General features: G+C 45.1%; 1 protein-coding gene across 1 annotated transcript in view; it reads right to left on the bottom strand.

Annotated features, from left to right (window-relative positions):
- T265_03172 (hypothetical protein) overlaps positions 1 to 13137 on the bottom strand; it is a gene marked incomplete at both ends in the record, with an annotated part of 16301 nt that extends 3164 nt beyond the window's left edge. The window contains 4 exons of the mRNA XM_009167585.1: positions 3727 to 3906; positions 6033 to 6340; positions 8839 to 9140; positions 12883 to 13137. Coding sequence (XP_009165849.1) covers positions 3727 to 3906; positions 6033 to 6340; positions 8839 to 9140; positions 12883 to 13137 — 1045 coding nt within the window. The remainder of the gene's footprint in view (positions 1 to 3726; positions 3907 to 6032; positions 6341 to 8838; positions 9141 to 12882) is intronic.
- Positions 13138 to 19168: the final 6031 nt, after the last annotated feature.

Genomic DNA, 19168 nt, shown 5'->3' with positions numbered 1-19168 from the left:
CTCGAAAAACCAAATCAGTTTGCAAATGAGTGTATATTCGCTAATTTCGTGCAATTTGGTTTCAAGTAGAACATAAGGTTGACGGAAACCCGGGGACTGCGCCTACCTGATGAGCCCCAAGAAGGGCAAAACCGATCGTGGGTTGTCGACGGATTTTCAGCAACAAAGATATACCTAAGGGATCACCCAGAAGCGGGTTCTCTTACAGGTAGGGAGTGAAAAACGAAGATAACATTTCAAGAATTGTTCTTGCTGTTTTTATCCTGTGCCAGTCTCCTTGAATAGCTAAAACAACCTTTCCAAGTTCAAAAGGACGCATTTGTTCCCAGTTCGAAATGTGTCCGTCAGTGTAAGTTTGCTTGTTTCGGGGTCATGGACTTGACCTAATGGATATCACTTGCTATCTTGCCTGCTAAATGATCCGAATTAGTGATGTCTCAAACACTTATACTGAACGTGTTGCCGGGTACCAAAATGCTCAACCGACTGATGTAAACAGACTAGTTCGGTCACGTTTTTACAATAAACGCCCGACGGAATTCAACACCATTATTCTGTGATCGTCAGACCCCCATTGAAAATCAGTGACCGGTTCTATGAACGACAGTTGTCAATGGTAAAGTTGAGTAAAAAAACACTGAGCAAAGCTACGTACACTTCTCGTGTCATCTCCCTTCCGAAAATCTCAGATTTTTCCTTCTGCCAGTTCCCGATGTGCTTCATCTGGAGTTTCTCTGTGGGATGGAACCTCACAATATGAGGACACGATTTGTTGTCCAAACCATACGGAAGTACATGAAACTATCTCATTACAATTAATAAGGCAACCTACCCATTATGCACCACTATAAATATTTGTATGGTTCCTCGTGCACTTGATATACGGGTTGCCTACGGTAAGACCGCTTTAGTGGTCACGCGATGGAAATTACAGGGCGATTGTGTTATGTGGTTAGCCAGTATAGACTGAATCTTCCGTTACTGTGCCACAAACTTGTTTTTGCCCCCACGACCAATTGTGGACTAACACAGTCTTCGAATACGGGTTATCGCTTTCGGTGAGATCCACTTGAATGAGTAATGAAAAAAAATCCAATAAAACTAAATGTGTGGCAGCTCACAGATTGACTAGTGCCATGTTAAATTGTGCAGCCGATGACCAGTCATCTCCATAACACAAACACAGCCGCCTGAAGAAGTAAAGGAAAGCTAAATGTAGTGTTGATGGGAAACTCAACTGAATACCGGCAGAATCTTCCGCTTGAATGTGCTACACAGCGGCTGCCTCATGTTTCATCTGAGACGAGATTTGAAGCATTGAAAGATTTTTCCTGTAAAATTGATGAAAACCCTCCGAAAGACCACTACCACTTCCGCCCTTTTTGAAGCTCATCAGGTAGGCCTAACTCCCCGAAATTGCCATCAGTTCTGTCTCGTATTTGAACGCTAAATGAACCTGTGAGGCAAGAAAGACCTCATTTACAAACTATGTTGATGTTAACGAGAGACTCAATTGAGCCCAGTGTAGTGTACGACGGATTAAACCGAACTTCAGCCACCTCTCTCGTTAACACTTAATTTGCAAATGAGTGTTTATCCCAACACATCATGTCTGGTACTGAAGTGTGAAACAAGATTGATGGAAATTCGGGTGAAAGTATTTCTTGTGGGTCCAGAAAGGGATCAAAATGGCAGTGAGCTGACAGAGCTCTTGTAAGCACCTTCGTGTCAGAGTGGGGAGAATTCTGTTGGTAGTATGAAATGTGTTGCTTCTTCAAAGGAGATATCGTGTTGTAAAGGAAGCCAATCTACGATGAGATGTCGAAAATCACTGTACAGCTGTTCCATCCTTATTGGGAACCACCAGCAATGCATATCCCACGGGACTCCAGGGAGTCTCGAACCCACCATCTCCCGGATAGTAGTTTGAAAGGGCGAAATGGCTTAGTAATTGGAGCGCGAATTTACTGACCGTAGGGTCTGTGGTTCGAACCCGATCTCTGCATCTTGGCTTCTCCTGTTAAGGCTTGGGCAACCTGTCAGTATCCCAGCCCTCATGCTTCCTTCTGGTAACATGGCAGCTAAGCACCGAAAGGGTGTCCCAGCTGAACGATTGTCTTTTCATTTTTTAGTAGTACGAACACTTAACCGTCCGACAACAAGTGGCTGATCAACAGCGTGATTAGCATAGCACCGCTCATCCTCCAATGGCGGATTCGAAATCACGTGACTGCGTGTTGACCGACTCCTCAAGTGACGGCTTCTCGGACGGTTTACTCGTCGTTATTTTTCCTCTTGAGCAATAACATACTAGCTCCATTAAGTGAAATTTCATATAGTTTACACCCATGTTTATAGCCTACACAACTCGTAACTTTCGGAAACATCCAAACACTTAATGCACGTCAGACAGGCGAAGCAAAATTTACTGTCCACTTACGGGGCAACTATTACCAGAGTGTGTCTTGAGAATAGGCTTGTAGTACGAGCTGATGGATGACCTCTCCAGAGCAGTAAAATTCAATAGAATCTTCAAAGAACCAAACTGTAATGACATCTGCTGAGGAGTGATCTATTCTGGGGCTAGTCACTTAAGAAGGTAGCGGGTCCCTCTTTACAGTGGATTCTTCTCAAACACAGCCAATTTTCGTCCAGCCCACAGATGTTAGTTCTGAAAGGAATACAGTGGGTCGGCGTTCTGATGTACTGCATCTGTGGGACTAAATGGAATCCACAAGACTGCTGAGAATCTCACCCGTGCTCATTGACTATGATACTTTCCAACGTCCGTTTTACTATGACGCAGAGTACCGTCCATGCATGTTTGTGGAATAGAAACAAAAAAACGCTTAACTGTAGCACCCTTTAGGTGACTAGCTGCCATGCCACCAGAAGGAAGCACGAGGGCTTAGATACTGTCAGGTTATCCAGGCCTAGACAGGGATTGTCGAGAGGCAGAAGTTTGGTTCGAACCACGGACCTTCCAGTCAATAAATTCGCGCTCTAACCACTTGGGCCATCTTGCCCGGACGGTATTTTGTCAACGGTAGATTATCCGGGTGACTATTTCAAAGTAAATTACTTTCATTACGAATCAATGAGCCCTGCAGACTGCCCTTATTGCAACCAATCGTCTTAGTATGATCGAGGGTTTTAAGAAACGATGGAGATGGTCCTTTCTGTCTCAGTGAAATGTTTTCGAAATTTGCTGCTAGTAGTCTGTGCTAGGGACATCGTACTCACTACCTTCTGGCGGGGGTGCTCCCACTGAAGTGACAGGGCGAAAGCAGGTGTCCGGTGTCTTAGCATAGTTGACGGTCCAATGGCTATACGTCTGAGTGGAATAACTCCCTCTTCCAAAATAACAAATCCCCGGTGTGCTAAATGAATGAGAATCTGATCGCAATAACAGAGGTACTATTTAACAGTTTTCTGCTACCTGGCGATGCAACAAAATGGAGACATATCTTAAACAAATGCCAATTTATGGCGAATTCCGACGGAACTCTGTGACATGTTCGTAGAACCGGATCGTCTCTCCCCGAGGAAATCCGTTAGCAAAGAAGAGAGAGGTTGTTGTAACCAGACAAGAAAGTGGAGCGCATCAAAACCATTAGGTTGAACCTAGGCTAACTTCCTGATATGAATGTGACAAGCGAGTAACACGTATCGGCGAAAAGGCGTGGGCAAAGGCGTACTGAAGATACAAAACAATGCATAACTCACCTAACTCCATGTGTACCGGAATCGGCCAATCGTCTTTTCTTCGGTTCATCAGAACCCTGAGTATCGCATTGTTTATCATGCTTACACCTCCATTAGAACCGACTTCACACTGTCCAACGTATAGAAGACGACCGGGCGAGTCACGAGTGAAAAACGAGTCAGGTTCCGATGATAACGAATCTAGAAGAAAGCGCATAAAGATAATGGGTACAATTTCTTCCTGGTCAAAGTAGGGCCCTTTCCCAAGAAACGAAAGGGTTCCGGCGAATCAGATCTGCTTTTACACTATCAACTCCATAGAGTTATCATAATGTTGTCAACTACTCACAAAGCGTAACTAAATGTTGTTGTTAATTTCAGTGTACTGAGTTGGACCGAGATGTTTGGGAGGACACTTCAGAGTCGACTTGGGAAGTCACCTTCAAGACAGAACTCGTAGTTGGTGGGCAAAAACGATCCCTCATATGTACAGTTCGTGTCTATATTATGGACTAGTGCTACTAGTCACGAGCTCAGGACCGTGCCGTTGCAGTTAACCACATGGACGTGGGATCAGTCCTGTCACAGCTGGTCGATGAGTTACAATCAGGATGAAATGCGTGGTTCATAGGCTATCAGTACCGACCACATTACACCTTCACGATTAACACCTTAAGCTCAAAGGTTCACAAGTTTGACATTCACCAGATCCTCCGAAATGATTGGGAAGAGCTGCCTTCATATGGTCGAACCTCCAGAGGAATTCCATTGCATTCGCCAATTCAAAAATTCACTCTGATTCACACTGTCAAAGTTGAAGACCAAGTTGGTAAGCGAGCCTCTTTTTATTTCACTCCGTTTAACTTTTTAGCTACAAATCCCGCTGCGTTCCCGCTGGTTAGGAACCAGGACAGCGGTAAGCTGCAGTCCATGATCTGACCAGTTCCGTGGTACCAAGTTGTTCATCTTTTATCATGTGCATCTCGGGATAGCTTGGCACTGACGGTAATAGTTTGACGTAGGCAAATCATTAGTTGCGCAATAGAACCATGTGTCTAAGCGTCATAAATCATGGCTGTCCTACCTCTGAGTACCAGTACCGAGATAGCAGTTTCCAGAGGGCTTGGTTAACTGATGAGGGCCTCAACCTTCCGTTGCCGATGCGTAATCTGGCAGTCCTCGAGCTTTTTTCACTCCATGCGTAACTCAGTGGAGTACGTGGCCCAACCAGCGGAATATACGCGTCAAAACAGGCTCATTTATCATGTACCCTGACAAAAACAATCAGATGCAGCTCAGCTGCGTTAATTTGACGTTTCTGTCAAATACGAACGATCCCTCAGGGACACGGATGAGGCAGGTCAGGTTCGAGGGGTCATGGTATTCGATTCGTACTTCTCTCTACGTGCAAGCCCATTGTCACTGTTCAGCCCTTAAGGATTCAATCACACGTTAGCCACAGAATAATAAAAATCTCGCAAAAACTTGGCTAGTGAAAATCGTCTTCTTAGCTTTCAGCAACATACTATAATAATAACATAATAATAATATAATAACACAATAATATGCGGAAAAATGACGACCTGGTAGGGATCAAGTTTGATGGTATCTTGACATGTCATACGGCTGTAGATTTAAAAATATCAACCAAAGAAGAGCTAGGAATACGATAAACGGTGAGGGCTGCTACTGAAGAGGACCTCAGAAGCTGTTTCTTCGAAGCTTGCTTGAATCTACCGTCCGCACCAATCTAATTAGCAAACGATTTATAAATGCATTGCGTTTATGAATCAGTGTACAAGAAAAACTTTTAAATTTAGAGTTCACGTTTACTGGGTAATTCCCAAACACAGCGAACATAGTAACGGGCTGCCAGCGAAATTCAACCAACTCTATCATACTGATAATAGCGGACGCTGGAACACCTCAAATGTGGCTAGAAAAGGTGACACTGTTCGATACGAAACCGGTTCTTTTCGAAGAGCCGTCCTCATCATCGGCTGTAAACTTTTGCGGTTCAAGACGTTCAGGACATTGGCTTGTCCTTGGCATGGCATGACTGAGTGCATTGCGGAAATCCAGTGCATGGTTTATACCTAATATTCATGGCATGTTATCGTACTCCTATGCCTAAACATTTGTATGGGGATGTTTGTACGGCTCCAAACAGGGCCGTTGGCCTTCCCCTGTGAATTTTGTCCGGCAGCGGAACACTAAGCAACCTCGATATTCGAAACATTTACGACATAGGGGTATCGAATCTCACAGGTATCCGGTAACTAGTAAAACAAATAGGATAACATAGAGCACGACCTGCCAAGGTTTACCTGACGGAGTTGTAGATACTGTCGGAATCAGAAACTCAAAGCCAAATCGTTTCAATAAAGATTCCAATGGCCGGAAAATTTTCCCATTCGGCATTTGGCTTTTGATTATGGCCATAGGAACGGGTTTGCCTTCATTTTGGTTTCGGAGCGTGGTAATCAGTGCTGAGCCGTTTCGGAGAGTTTTGCCATACATTGATACAACTACATCGCCCACTTTTACCTTGTTGTCCTCAGCTGCAACTCCGTCCGGATCTAAGTCCGTCACAACAGCGTGTCCGTCCAGGAAGTCTAGGCGGGTGCCCAATTTGCTGTGAATTAGACATTGAAAAGAGTTGCCAAATAAGATCCACTGTAAACATCACGGGAGATCTGTTTGCCGCGTACTCTCTAGATAAGTACGTGAGCTTTAGAGAGGGCGACATGGATCGGTAGTTAGAGAGCGAATTTACTCCTCGGAGAGACCGTGGTTCGAACCCGACCTCTGCCTGCCTCGATACAACTACATCGCCCACTTTTACCTTGTTGTCCTCAGCTGCAACTCCGTCCGGATCTAAGTCCGTCACAACAGCGTGTCCGTCCAGGAAGTCTAGGCGGGTGCCCAATTTGCTGTGAATTAGACATTGAAAAGAGTTGCCAAATAAGATCCACTGTAAACATCACGGGAGATCTGTTTACCGCGTACTCTCTAGATAAGTACGTGAGCTTTAGAGAGGGCGACATGGATCGGTAGTTAGAGAGCGAATTTACTCCTCGGAGAGACCGTGGTTCGAACCCGACCTCTGCCTCTTGACTTCCCCAATTTAAACTTAAACAATCTGGCAGCATCCCAGCCGTAGTGCTTCCTCCTAGCGGCATGCCAGCCAGGCAACAAAAGGGAACTACGGCTGGACGATTATTACTATATTATCTAGAGGTTGAACAAACATTGAGTATATGGAAACTGACCGAATTTAAGTGTGGAAACAAAAAACAGCCTCTCGGGTTTGAGGGCATCAAGCAACCGTAACGGTTGCTTCCAATTATCTAGTCACTTGATTCTCAGTTAAAAATATAGCTGATTTCAAGTAAAAATGGGAAGTATGACGTATGAAGTTACTCTTGAGACAATGCAAATATGAACAAGCCAGTCAGAAACCGGGTAAAGTGTAGATCTTGTCGGTAATTCATGGGACAAAAACCTTCACTGTCAAGTTGAACAATCGCTAGCATGCCCCTCCCGTGCTTACATTAACTCCTCACCGATGGTTGGAACTGCCCACAAAATACACCGTCAGTGGAGGCTTCGTCCTGTGAGTGAAGGTCCACTTGTCATGTGGATTATTCTTGCCTCTGATATTTTTATACTTTATTGGTAGTACAAGATTTGGGTATCCTCTCAATGCAGATCTTGTCCCGTAAGTAAAACTGATTTACGCTGAAGAGCTGAGAAGTACTGTTTCAGCCTCATTTGGAGTTGTCAGTAGTGCAAATCTCACGGTTAAGTGCTCAACTAAAAGCCGAGAAGTACGGGTTCTAGACTTTCTGAGCATCGCGAGGAGCGCACCGCTTAAAGGTGAAACGACTTTTCAGAATATATTGACTTTACTTACAGGAATCTCTTCACACTGTCACAGGATGTTGATTTTGCCATCAAGAAACGAAGAAAAATCTTAGTTGAGTAAGAATGAATACCTGGGATGGGAAAAAACTTCAAACTCTGACTGAGAGTGTTTATGGTCATGTCTACTGTCACGGATGCACGTTCTACACTTTATTAAAATTTTCACACCAACACTTCCCTAAAATCTACGCCCAAATCAATCAAGCTTGGAGTCCAGACTGACTCATCAGTGTCTACTCAATGGACTCCGTCACCATTGGTTAATATAGGGTTACGCAGTGCATAGAATATCGGAAGGAACACTGCATGGTGGGATAAGAATATCGGTCCATAGCAGCGCCCCCGTGACCATGTTTTGAAAAAAGCGTCTGTCGCTAATGCTATGTCATCCGTCGAACCAAAGGGCTGATCCGACGATATCAACACCGATGGTATGAACTTATTCTTGCTTCCCAGAGCTGCTTCTATCCCGCAAAAAACGGTTTCAACTTCGTGGTCGACCATAAAGTCTGGGTCTACAAGCTGTCCACAACTTATGCCACTGAAACACAACACTGGATCGTCATCGCAAGAACCACGCCTTGTTCAACTGCGACTCGATAGATCGAACAGTCAGTACTTTCTCATGCTAGAGATAAATAAAGTAGATTGATAATTCAGAAATAGCAAAACTCATGGTAAGCTGGACTACAAACTGTCTGTGACACAGTACAATAATACCACCAACTACAGGTGATTTGGGTTTCCTACGATCATGTAACTTGAAACACGCAAGTAATATAAACGCTTTGGTTTACTGCGAGGAGCGCAAAGGATGGAGGTCTTGAGGAACGTGAACCATTCTTAAGGAAAACTGTTGCTTGAATATACAATAATTCCTTAAGATAAGTCAGAGAGGGACCATGTGTTCCGCTGACCCAGACCTAGAGCTAGATCACATCGAAAATAAAATCACTGCTTAGAAAGGGTCTTCTTTCCTCGATTGGATCCCATCCCAAATCCGCAACACCCTGTATTATCTGTAGTACTCCTTCAGTGAACGATGCAACTGATTATAACGATGAGGATACGGGGAAACATACGACTCTTCGAAGGAAATAGATAACAAAACGCCATCAGCCACCTGGGCATCAGTGAGAAATGAAAGAAACTGACGGCTTAGCACCAAGGTAGAATGATTTGAACACGGACAAACATGGCACTAACCTGCAAGGAACAAGCTCATACCGCTCGAACACAGGCATTTCCCAAGTTTCATCTAAAAATTCGGCGTTTTCCAAGTTTAAATCAAACGGTACACGGCACAGTTCAGTGAGCAGTGAGTGAAGTATCTGCACATATATTTCGTTGCTCAAGGCAGAGTAGGACGAGTCGTACAGACTGGTCGCGTAGTCAGGATGAGCCAGCATAAATTTCACCGGAAAATCCAACATACTATGATGAAGCAAGAAACGAATCATGAGACGCCCGCGACCCTGGGCTGTAGTTACGCTTGAATTGTGCTGAACCTGACGTAAGTGATAATAGTAATGGCAACGATAATAAATATAAGAACCACCAATAAACAACTGAATTAAGTTAAAAATGTTGACTGGTGCACCAGTAACGTTTCATGCGCCCGAATGAATGTCATACACGGAAATAAACGCTCGAAGGCCTAGTGGGGAACAACGGTAGCCATCAAAGGAAAACACTTCCACAAGTGAGCGTTGGTTGCCCTAAAACGCAAGAAGGTGGGAGAAGAACGAAGGTGCTTCAGATCCACTCATTTTGGAAAGGAAACACAGATAAGAAGGGTTTTGTAGCAACCAGGAACTTGCATCCAGTAAGTGTAGCTGGAAATGAAGATGTCAATTCAACTTAGGAGTCACCTGGGAAATGGACCAGAGACTTGAGAACTCTCGTCTTTGTAATAGTGATAGAACACAGGGAGGATTGTCTTGATAGTTGAAAAGGAATGAGGCATCGGTCACGGTGGGAGAGGCAATGAAGGGCACGACTTTTCATTGAGCTTGATTCTTGCGCAAGTGGTGGATGGGAGAAGCCATCGCGAAGAGGCTGGATTTTACCGAGATGCGACGGCTTGTCTACCATCAACCTGTTGATCTGTATTGAAGGATGCACCTTCAACACCCTCAGTCCCTCCAAACAGGTTGGTCAGCAGACATGTGTCCAACAAACGGTCTCCTGGCCCTGCAGGTTGGGTGTTGAGACAAGTGTGGTAACGTGTTCTGGGCTGCTCGAGTAGTCTCATGGCGACCACCGCTGTCTTGCGGTCAGGCTTTTGAGCCAAAAGCTTTGGATGAGGACTCTAATCGTACTTCTGTCTAGATTTGAACGCCGTTGCAACCTTGCAACCTTGTCGATCTGGAATATGCAGACGAATCTCAGCTTACAATCCTAAACTTTACATGTAAATGTAACTTCGTACCAAATTGGCCCTCACTTGACGACAACACGACATATAAGCGAAAAAACGCAATTTCTGATGCCTACCATCCTTCTTCATCTTCACCTCTCAACTCTCCTTCCGTCCGGCTCGACAAACTGTTGACATACCAGGTGCCCAAGAAACTGGCACAATGCATGACATCTTCCGCGCCCGCTTTTTATGCCCCTTCTTCTTCTATTGTCCTCTTTTTCTTCCGTTTTCGTTGTTTCTTAATGTGAGAATTTTTAGACATACCGGCCAACAAGTTGCTCCTACATGTGCGCGATATATGCTATCGACTGACGTCCGCCGCGTCTTTGAGACTCGGAAACAGGACCCAGGTGTAGTTGTTGATGCTACAGCATCCGCACTATCTAGACGATAGAGACTACGAACTTGGACTGATCCTTCGGTTGATTCCAGTTGCACGGGTGTCGTTATAGTCTTAAATTTACCTAATTGCTTGATTGGACGCCTGCCGGGCGTTCTATAAAAAAGATCTCACTGTTCGAAATGCTGAACGCTCGTTATTTATCACGTTTAGCTAAGTAGCGGCAAACTACGGCTCGGATCCACCGTCTATTAGGGACCTGTAACCCTATTGTCCACCAGAAAGAGGTCGATTTTGGATAAGCATTACGTATATCCAACCACCACATGTACAAAGAAGTGTCTTCCGTCTCAAGCAGTTGTTCGTGGAAGTTTCGTGGTGGACAGGCCACGCGGCAACAGGAAATGAGAGTGACTGCACTCAGTCAATGTTGTGGAATCTTCAAGCTTCTGTAAACAGAGCCCAGGTGATCCCACTTGCACGTGCCTGAAAACACTGCACAACGTGGGACGAAACCGGTTCCAGTAGCCCACAAGCTGTCATTCCATGGCCGGACTGTTTAGCTAAAGATCGCCTATCTCTATGCGTGGGATTTACTTCGGATACGGTACGCAAAAGACGTTGGGCCAATCTTGCTAATGGCTCTTTGACTCAACATGATGCACTGATGCTTATATTAGTACCATCCAAAAGTGCAGCCATCACATCCTAGATCATTTTCCTTAAGGACGGAGAACTTCTTCGTGTCAATTACCTGTCCTCCCCTGATATTTTCACATTTACTAAGGCTTCATTCCCTTATGGTTGTATGACAGTCAGTATGCACCACTGGTGTATTCCTGTCAATGATGATAATAATGGGAGGGGCCAACCATAAATATGACAACAATCGTATAAGGCGGGGTGGAACTGAGATCCGTAGAGCAGGTCCACTCGATAGGAAGGATTAATCTTAGAGAAAATGGCGAGAAAATGGAGCAACACTAAGATACACATAGCCGGAGGTGACGAACGATAGAAGCTATTTCTGAAGCCCCTACTCGGAGCTGGAATGCAATCCGAACTAGGAAGCACTGTGTCAACGAAAAGAGACTTGCGATATATCGTAGTGGTAATGGCGGGTGGGGACAAACGGACAGATTGATGGGCAATAGGTAACAGAGATACGGTGGAACTAGGGGAGAAATACCAAGCAAATATTTCAGCTATATTCTTCGGCAGGCAGTTTAAGACTCCGTGAGAATCAGGAATGGGGTAAAAGTGGGTGAACAAAAACTAAGGCAGACGCATCTGGCGAAAGTCCAGGATGATCGTTTCCTAGTGGGTGCAAAGGGGGTTAACCTGACTTGTGGCCTTGTCAATGACGGTAAAACAAGACTTACGATTGATCTCGTTGTCAGGTGTGTTTGGAGGGAGGCGCATCTGCTAACGTTTGTTCAATGGATTTTTGCGCAGCGCGCGAAGACGCACGTGATTAAGCCATTCAACAGGGGGTGTTGAGTTCAGAAAAATAAATTGTAGGCTTTCAAGTTAAAAGAAATAAACAACTGACGCACACAGTTACAGCCAGTCGGACAGTAACACCAGAAAGTACGTCGAGACAGGTGATTGGAATGGATTCAGTGAGTGAATGCAAGCAATCAGATGATGAATTGGGGAACCAACTCTATTCGAAAAGCTGACCGTATGAATCAGTTGGGACATGTAGGGACTGTCTGATATCGCTTTCACAACCTGAAAAGCAGAACCTAGAATGGTGAATTGGTCTGCAAAAATTTTTTTGCTTATGCAATGCAGCCAGCCAGAGCCTGTTATTCTACGCAGGCATCCGTGGTCAACCAACTGAAGAAGTCCGCCCCATTCGTGCCCTCGATGGCGCTAATGCACCCGAGCTGCTACCTTCAGTGTACATCTCTCTTTCCAATCTGCCCAGTAGGAAGTCCATTGACAACCCTGTAACCACGCATTGATTACATCAGCTACTGCGTCCAATTTCCAGCCTCCCAAATCATTGGCGAACGAAACTGTGGAAACCACAAGCCCTCACGGCAAGTACGCGGTTTTAAGATTATGGCGATGATGATGATAAGGTCGTTAGATAGGATAGGCCAGGCTTCACAGAAATAGAATGGGACTTTGCCCGTAGGGGTTTTCCAGGCATGGATTTTTAAACCTCAGAAAAGGTAACGCAAATTGGTGAATACGACTAGTCTTCTAGTCTCTCCTAGTCTCCAATGGGCACTCAAACGCGACGAGAAGCAGAAGAATAAATGACATGGGTGTAGGGGCAGGAGGAAACTGATCATCTGAGGAAATTGAACCCATAGTTCGGTGGGCTGGTTTTTGATTAGCTTTGAAAAGGAGAATCCATTTCCCACCGACTGTGCCATTTTTGTTTAGATCTATTGGCGCCGGTGAGTTTGGGGTTTCGAAACTGATTTGAAACACAGTGATAACAGCGATGTATCCATCTCCGTTGACGACGTACCTTATTAATGGCATCTGTATATAATGGGTGAAGAAACTTCCGTTCTTTCAAGCACATTTTTGAAATCGCTACCATCCAATGCCAATAGTCGCGCACACGAAACGTCCCACGAAATCCCAAGTGAAAAAGCCTTTCAACTGCTTCACACAGCTCCCTGAGGTGCACATATTCGTCATCAATCCGACTAATTTGATTTTCGTGAACATCGAGAATGCACTGTTTAATAACCTGGAACTGTGAGGGGCACTGCAACATGCATTAAAAACTTTAAACACGTGCCTAAAAAGGCGATGACAAGTGGAAAATTAAAACAATGCAGTTCTCAAAGGGTGAAGATCAAGCGCAACAGCAGGTGGGGAGAGCGGGGCAATGGGTGAATTGATCAATTAAACAATTAAACGTATCGTTGAGCATAGACATGCGCAAAGTGTTTCTTCACGCACCGTTGTACTTGAAGCTAAGGGGGTCCGAAAGGGACAAATTAGAATAAATCCAATTCGAACGGTGAAAAATTATATAAAGGCGTTCTACCTAATGATAGCATATTACAGGCATGTCCAGAAACGACGCAGTCTCGATAGCGGCCATACAATTAGCGGACAAAACCATTCGGGCCATGCCACATCCTCGTGGGATGGTCCACCCAATGCGAACCCGCGTGGTGTGTTGTACCTTTATTTTGCCTTCATTATAACACTACGTATTTCGTCAGTTGCATAATCGTTTTTTGTTTGAATACGAAAACTACAAAAACGCACACTTGTGCAGTTTCAATTAATAGAAACGTGGTCACGTGCTTCGAATATCTCTCGTGATTTTGCTCGCGCTTGCATCGGTCATTCGCGAATCTCACGTGCTAACTCTGGTAGCACAACAGTCCAGAAAATCTTCGGAATCTATTATACTTGGGAACCGTTCAGAGGAAGACCCCTGGACCACCATGGTTGGATTATTGTTTATTCGCTGACCTGGGCCAACGACGAACTATTTTAGAGAGAGCAATTACTAGTGAGTCTTTTCCATCTGACCTCTTTATTATTGTATACCAAACCTAGCGTTATTATTTTTATTTATTTGCCACACACTCCTGGTAAAGTAACTTATCGGGAAGCCAGAACACTACACCCGCTAAAATCGCTGTGGTTTTGGCTTACATCACGGGGAAATTGAATAGACTGGAGGTAGACGTTTCCACACCATTTGCTTGCCACAACCCAACTTTCCCCGCAGGAAAAAGGTTGGGAGGCCGGGTGACACCATTGGGTAGGATTGTTTCCAGAGCGTCAATTTCACGCACATGTTACCTTTGAGCAGCTGAGAGGACGGACTATGAGAGCTTGGTCGGACCACCACGCATTTACATTAGTTGACTTGTCCCATTGCGGTTGTCAGGTTCTCGCATTGTCAGAAGAAGTCTTTCAGTGCTTAAATGGTTGAAGCTGTCATAGTACAAAGTACTACAGAGTCAAATAGGACGTACCTAGGTCAAACTCCGCCGATGGCACATCTATTTATCGCGCCATATCCTATCCGCAGTCACCACAGTAGTGACTCCACGATGCGGAATTCATGGACACTTCAGTCTACAATACTAGTTCCTCCTTAGAGGACCAGAAAGCATTATTGACAATGGGTACTAGTGCGGTGCGGATGGCCCCTCTTAAGCCCGTTTCAATACCAAGGTTAGAGTTTACAGCTGCATGTCTGGCAATCCAAGTAGCAGATCTAATTGGAATAAGTGAAAGGCGCTACTCTAAGTGTACTGTGTTTTGGACAGACTCCGTGATAGTTCGGTAAAGTGTCCATAACATACCTTCTAGATTTTGTAGCTTTGTCGTAAATAGCCTAAAAATTGTTCGTGATGCGTGGTCACCCACTCAATGGAGACAAGTAAAGTCGGAGAGCAACCTAATCGACATTGTTTCTCGAGCGACGTACAACTTCATTCCGCCGCGCGGATGGTTAACTGGTCCAAGACTTTTACTCGAACAAGAGAATAATTGGCCTCCATTGCCTCGATTGAAGCGGCCCGAGTTAAGGAGCTTTATAGTACATGCCCAAAAACTCGAACGAAATGATGGTGTATGCCTACTAATAGCCCGGTTTTCCTGTTGGGTGAATGTACAGAAGGTTAAAGCTTGGTCAATACGTTATATATATATATATTAAAGTAGGCAGGGTGAGAAAAATGGCTCTAACCTCTGGTGTCGGTGTGCTCCGTGAAGAATGGCCTGTAGTGGCAGTAGATGGTCTCGGGGTGAGCTCAAATGGCTTGGAAAGAAACCTGCATGTTTGAACGGCGGGTGGCGTTCTCAGGAGGGATATTGGAAAGGTACGGTTACTGAGAAAATATGGTTAGGTTTGCACTCTATTGAAGCCGGCACTTGTGGCAGGAGTGGACTCGGACCAGTTGGTGGTTGATGTGTAGGTAGGTGGGTACAGTGCAAGAACCGGGGCAACCGCCGAATCAACTGGGAGAATTTGGTGGGCAGTGTATCGTCCATTACGTTCACACTTGAAATTCCCCACGTTCATTCTGTGCACATTCGTAACCCCTGCTTCACTTTTAGTGGTGCGTGTTTATGAGCGTGTGTATTTGGTGCGTGTATATGAGCTGGCGTTTGTCTGTCCTTACCAGTTCACTCATCTGACCTTGAGGTCATCCGGCCATTTGTGGCCGACTTTGTGTACGTGCGGGAGCCTGTTTTCTCCCTTGGTTTATACTTTTGTGGTCCAAGTGGACCGTTTGTTTAAGCGAATGTCTACTGTCGGGGTTTGTATAATTCGTTAATTTTTGTTGCATTAATGGCACCATATGGAAGGCCAGTCCCGACTTCGTTTTGCTCTCCCGAGGGTTCTGGTATTACGCGTCACTCGAAGATACCGGTAGCCTGTTACAAAGATACTTCCGAAGCAAACACCTCACAGTCAATGCATATCATATTCCACTAGTTGGAGCCGAATTCCATCAACTCGGGCTCGATAATTATTCTTAACGAGGCCAAACTGGTTACTCTAAATTGTGAAGTGAAATGGCACCATCCAAAGCATTACACGCATGTACTGCAACGTAGACAATTGAAGACAGATGATGCAAATCAAACTCCCTCACAGAAGCAAAATAAATGGCAGCATTAAATTGCGATGATGGGGTCCATGTTGTTTCTGAACCGCAAAGTTAGTACAACCCGGTGGTTTTCTGCATTAAGCTTCTACCGAGAGATGTGGCTTGTTTGAATCATCAACGCTCAGTCCTCTTACTTGAAGGTTTGAAGCCGCTAACAGGTTCAGACTGCAATAGGAAATTGTCAAATTCATCGAGTTGTCATACTCTGAATTTTGATGCTAGGTTCCCTCCACATTGCCCCTATCTACCCATTGCTCTCCATCCGGTTCCGAAGTGACCAGATCTGTTGACGAGACAAACCGCACATTCTACACACTCTCAGTTACCTTGTCTGACTTAACCTCCTCACCCGTCCGTCCTGGAGACTCCTAGTTCTCAAGTACTGTTGGTATCCCTTCGCTCACCCTAGAAGCTAGTTGCCCGGGCATCCCACTTTCATCCCCAATTTATTCATTATCTCCCTTATCAGAAGCACAGTTCCAATTCGGCGGAAGCGCTCCACTATTGTGCCACTCTATAAGTCATCCACCATACCCGCTTGCTAGACAGTATCCTATAGCGCCTTATCAAAGTTCCTGTCAGTGATAATCTACTCACCCCCAAGAACTTTAACAATCGGTGCGGTGATCGGCTGACAGATAAGGTTGTTTTCTTTAATCATATTTATTCTGCCCACGATGCCGGGCTATGTATCATTCTTATCTATCTTGGTATTCGCAAGGCGTTCAACCAAGGCCCTCACAGTGCGCTCCTCAACAAATTACAATAGGTGTCCCGGCGCTGAAGTCATTCATTTCTTACCTGACTGGGATAACCCGGGTCACCAAAATCGGAGACCTCTTCTCATCACCTCGTCCCATCACCACTAGAGCTATTCAGAGTCACGTGCTTGACCCCCTACTGCTCTTACTGTGCAATAATAATGTCAGTGGTTCAATCGCCCATGGATAATTTCAGCTGTTCGCCGATGACATTAAGATATCCTGCATGCTAAAGTTAGTGACTGTTTCTATTGTTGCTAACATTCAGTCTGATCCAGCAGTGAATTCGTCTCGCAGCAGCCGCAGGCATGCAGGACTGCCATGGAAAATGTTCAGCGCTCGTCAAATAAGTCATTTTTCCCGGCGTCATATGCACCTCTGTATCGTCTTTGCTGTCTGTCACTTGCACTGAATGCTCTATGGCTGTAGCGCATTAGGTTGAATCTAGGCCTTCTGCATCGCCCGATCTACCGACGGGCTTACATAACTGACTGGCACGCCGAATTTTTTTCGCGCTCTCTCCAAAATACCCGCAACTCTGGATTTTCCCTTCTGTTGCTGTCCCGTTGAACCGTCTGTAGACAAAACTCTCTCCTTTGCCTGTCTCCTAAAGCATAAAACAAGCCCCTCTCCCATATCCTTACTGAAGCCTCTTTTAGACTTTCAAACGACTTTCGATTCTTACCTGTCATTTGAGGGGGCCGAGCATCTTTCCGCATGACAGCTTATACTGGACAGTTTAATTGAAATAGGCCCTAGACTCTTCTTATTTGCGCTCTCACCCTGACTGTCCTGTTACTTGGTCCTAGCATGTACATTCGCCAGCCTGATACCCCTAACGGAAACCCACAATTGTGACAACCACTCTCCCAAGTGTCGCTGTCTATTAATCACCATCTTATGTATTTATTACGCAGACATTTCTCTCCAGGGACTACATCTGCACCTGCTCCCTGAAGCGCAGTTGTGTTGAAGAGTGTCTTGCACCTGTCGTCGTAGTTTTCTTCCTGTCCATCTGCATTGGCCTCGTTATATTTCCCTAACACTGGCCGTGAGTTTCTGTGGCTAGCCAACTTATTCGTAGATCTTTCAAGCCCACCCTCATCCATGAATAACTCTGTCAGCTCTACTTAATGCCTGCTTCTTTGCCTTGACTAGATATGACTAACCTTATCCAACATTAAGCCCCACTGTTCAGAATGAAGAAATGAATGAATGAATAAAATACATACATATAACACTTGTGCGTCTCTGCTTTACGTGGCGGTTCTTACCAATCCTTGCTCGTTGTTTAACCATAGTACACGGGCTCTGAACATTTCCACCCTACTCCCATGACCCAAAAGGTAGCAGCCGTTTGATTTGCTTTTGCGACTTGCCTCCTTCAGTAGCTGTTTGCTGGTTGCCTGCTCGAAATGACTGAGCTGCTTCATTTGCCCAGCATTTCACTATACAAAATAAAATGTCTGTAGCTGGAGTCATTTACAAATACACAAACCGCAATTATGACTTCTTGTTGGCTTGTCACCCCGCGGATCTGGTAGCATGAACGTGGGGTGAAAACCTTGTGTGGTGGACGGGTACGTCCTGCAGGGAGTGTCGCCCTGTTACGTTGCACCTTGGTAAATTCGTATACTTGTCATTCCTCTAGTTGCACGGTGCATCACCCAACGCCGGCGGTTCTGAGCCTGGTCTTTAATTCAGGAAAACCATGGGTGTTTTTGTCCATGGCTGGATTGGACCTGTCGTTGTTGTCCCTAGTCTGGCGACACAACGGAATACAAGCAAATGACAGCTGTCCATTCGTTTAGCTTAACTATATATGTGCATGAGGTAACATAAAAATAGTGCGAAATTTTGTGGAAAAATTGCTTTCTTTGCTTGTTTTCTTACGTATCAGATTTGGAAATAACCTCAAAACGACCTAGACAGTAATCATGCCCGTTACGTCCGCCAAACTAAAATTGGAGCCGTCGTTCGCGACCTGAACGCGATGGTTTCGGAAAGCACCCCGCCGAAGACAAGGAATTCGTCACAGCTTGTAAGTTTGTGGTTTTCAAGATGGTTTGCATACGTTATATCCAGCTTAAGGCAAGGTTTGTTCTTCAGCGATGTACCGAGCTACCAGTAGTGCCGTTGGATAAACTATTGTGTTTGTGTGCAGAATAAGCTGACGAGACAATAAGATGGCCACTGCTCCCAAGTCAGGAAGGTCAAGAACGTCAGATTCCTGAAAGTATCCCCAGAACAACCAGAACCTACGGCTCCACCAAAATCTCAACAGGAAAGCCGGCAAGCATCCAGGCTAGCCATCAGCAAAAGCTAATGAGTGTTCATGCACGCCGCATAAGCACGACCGAATGTGATTTGCGTTCAAACATTTCATGGAGGCACACCA

Source organism: Opisthorchis viverrini (genome assembly GCF_000715545.1).
Source record: "Opisthorchis viverrini unplaced genomic scaffold opera_v5_43, whole genome shotgun sequence".
Classification (NCBI taxonomy): Eukaryota; Metazoa; Platyhelminthes; class Trematoda; order Opisthorchiida; family Opisthorchiidae; genus Opisthorchis; species Opisthorchis viverrini.
Note: the sequence above shows the minus strand (reverse complement) of the source record. Positions and strands in the feature narration are given on the sequence as shown.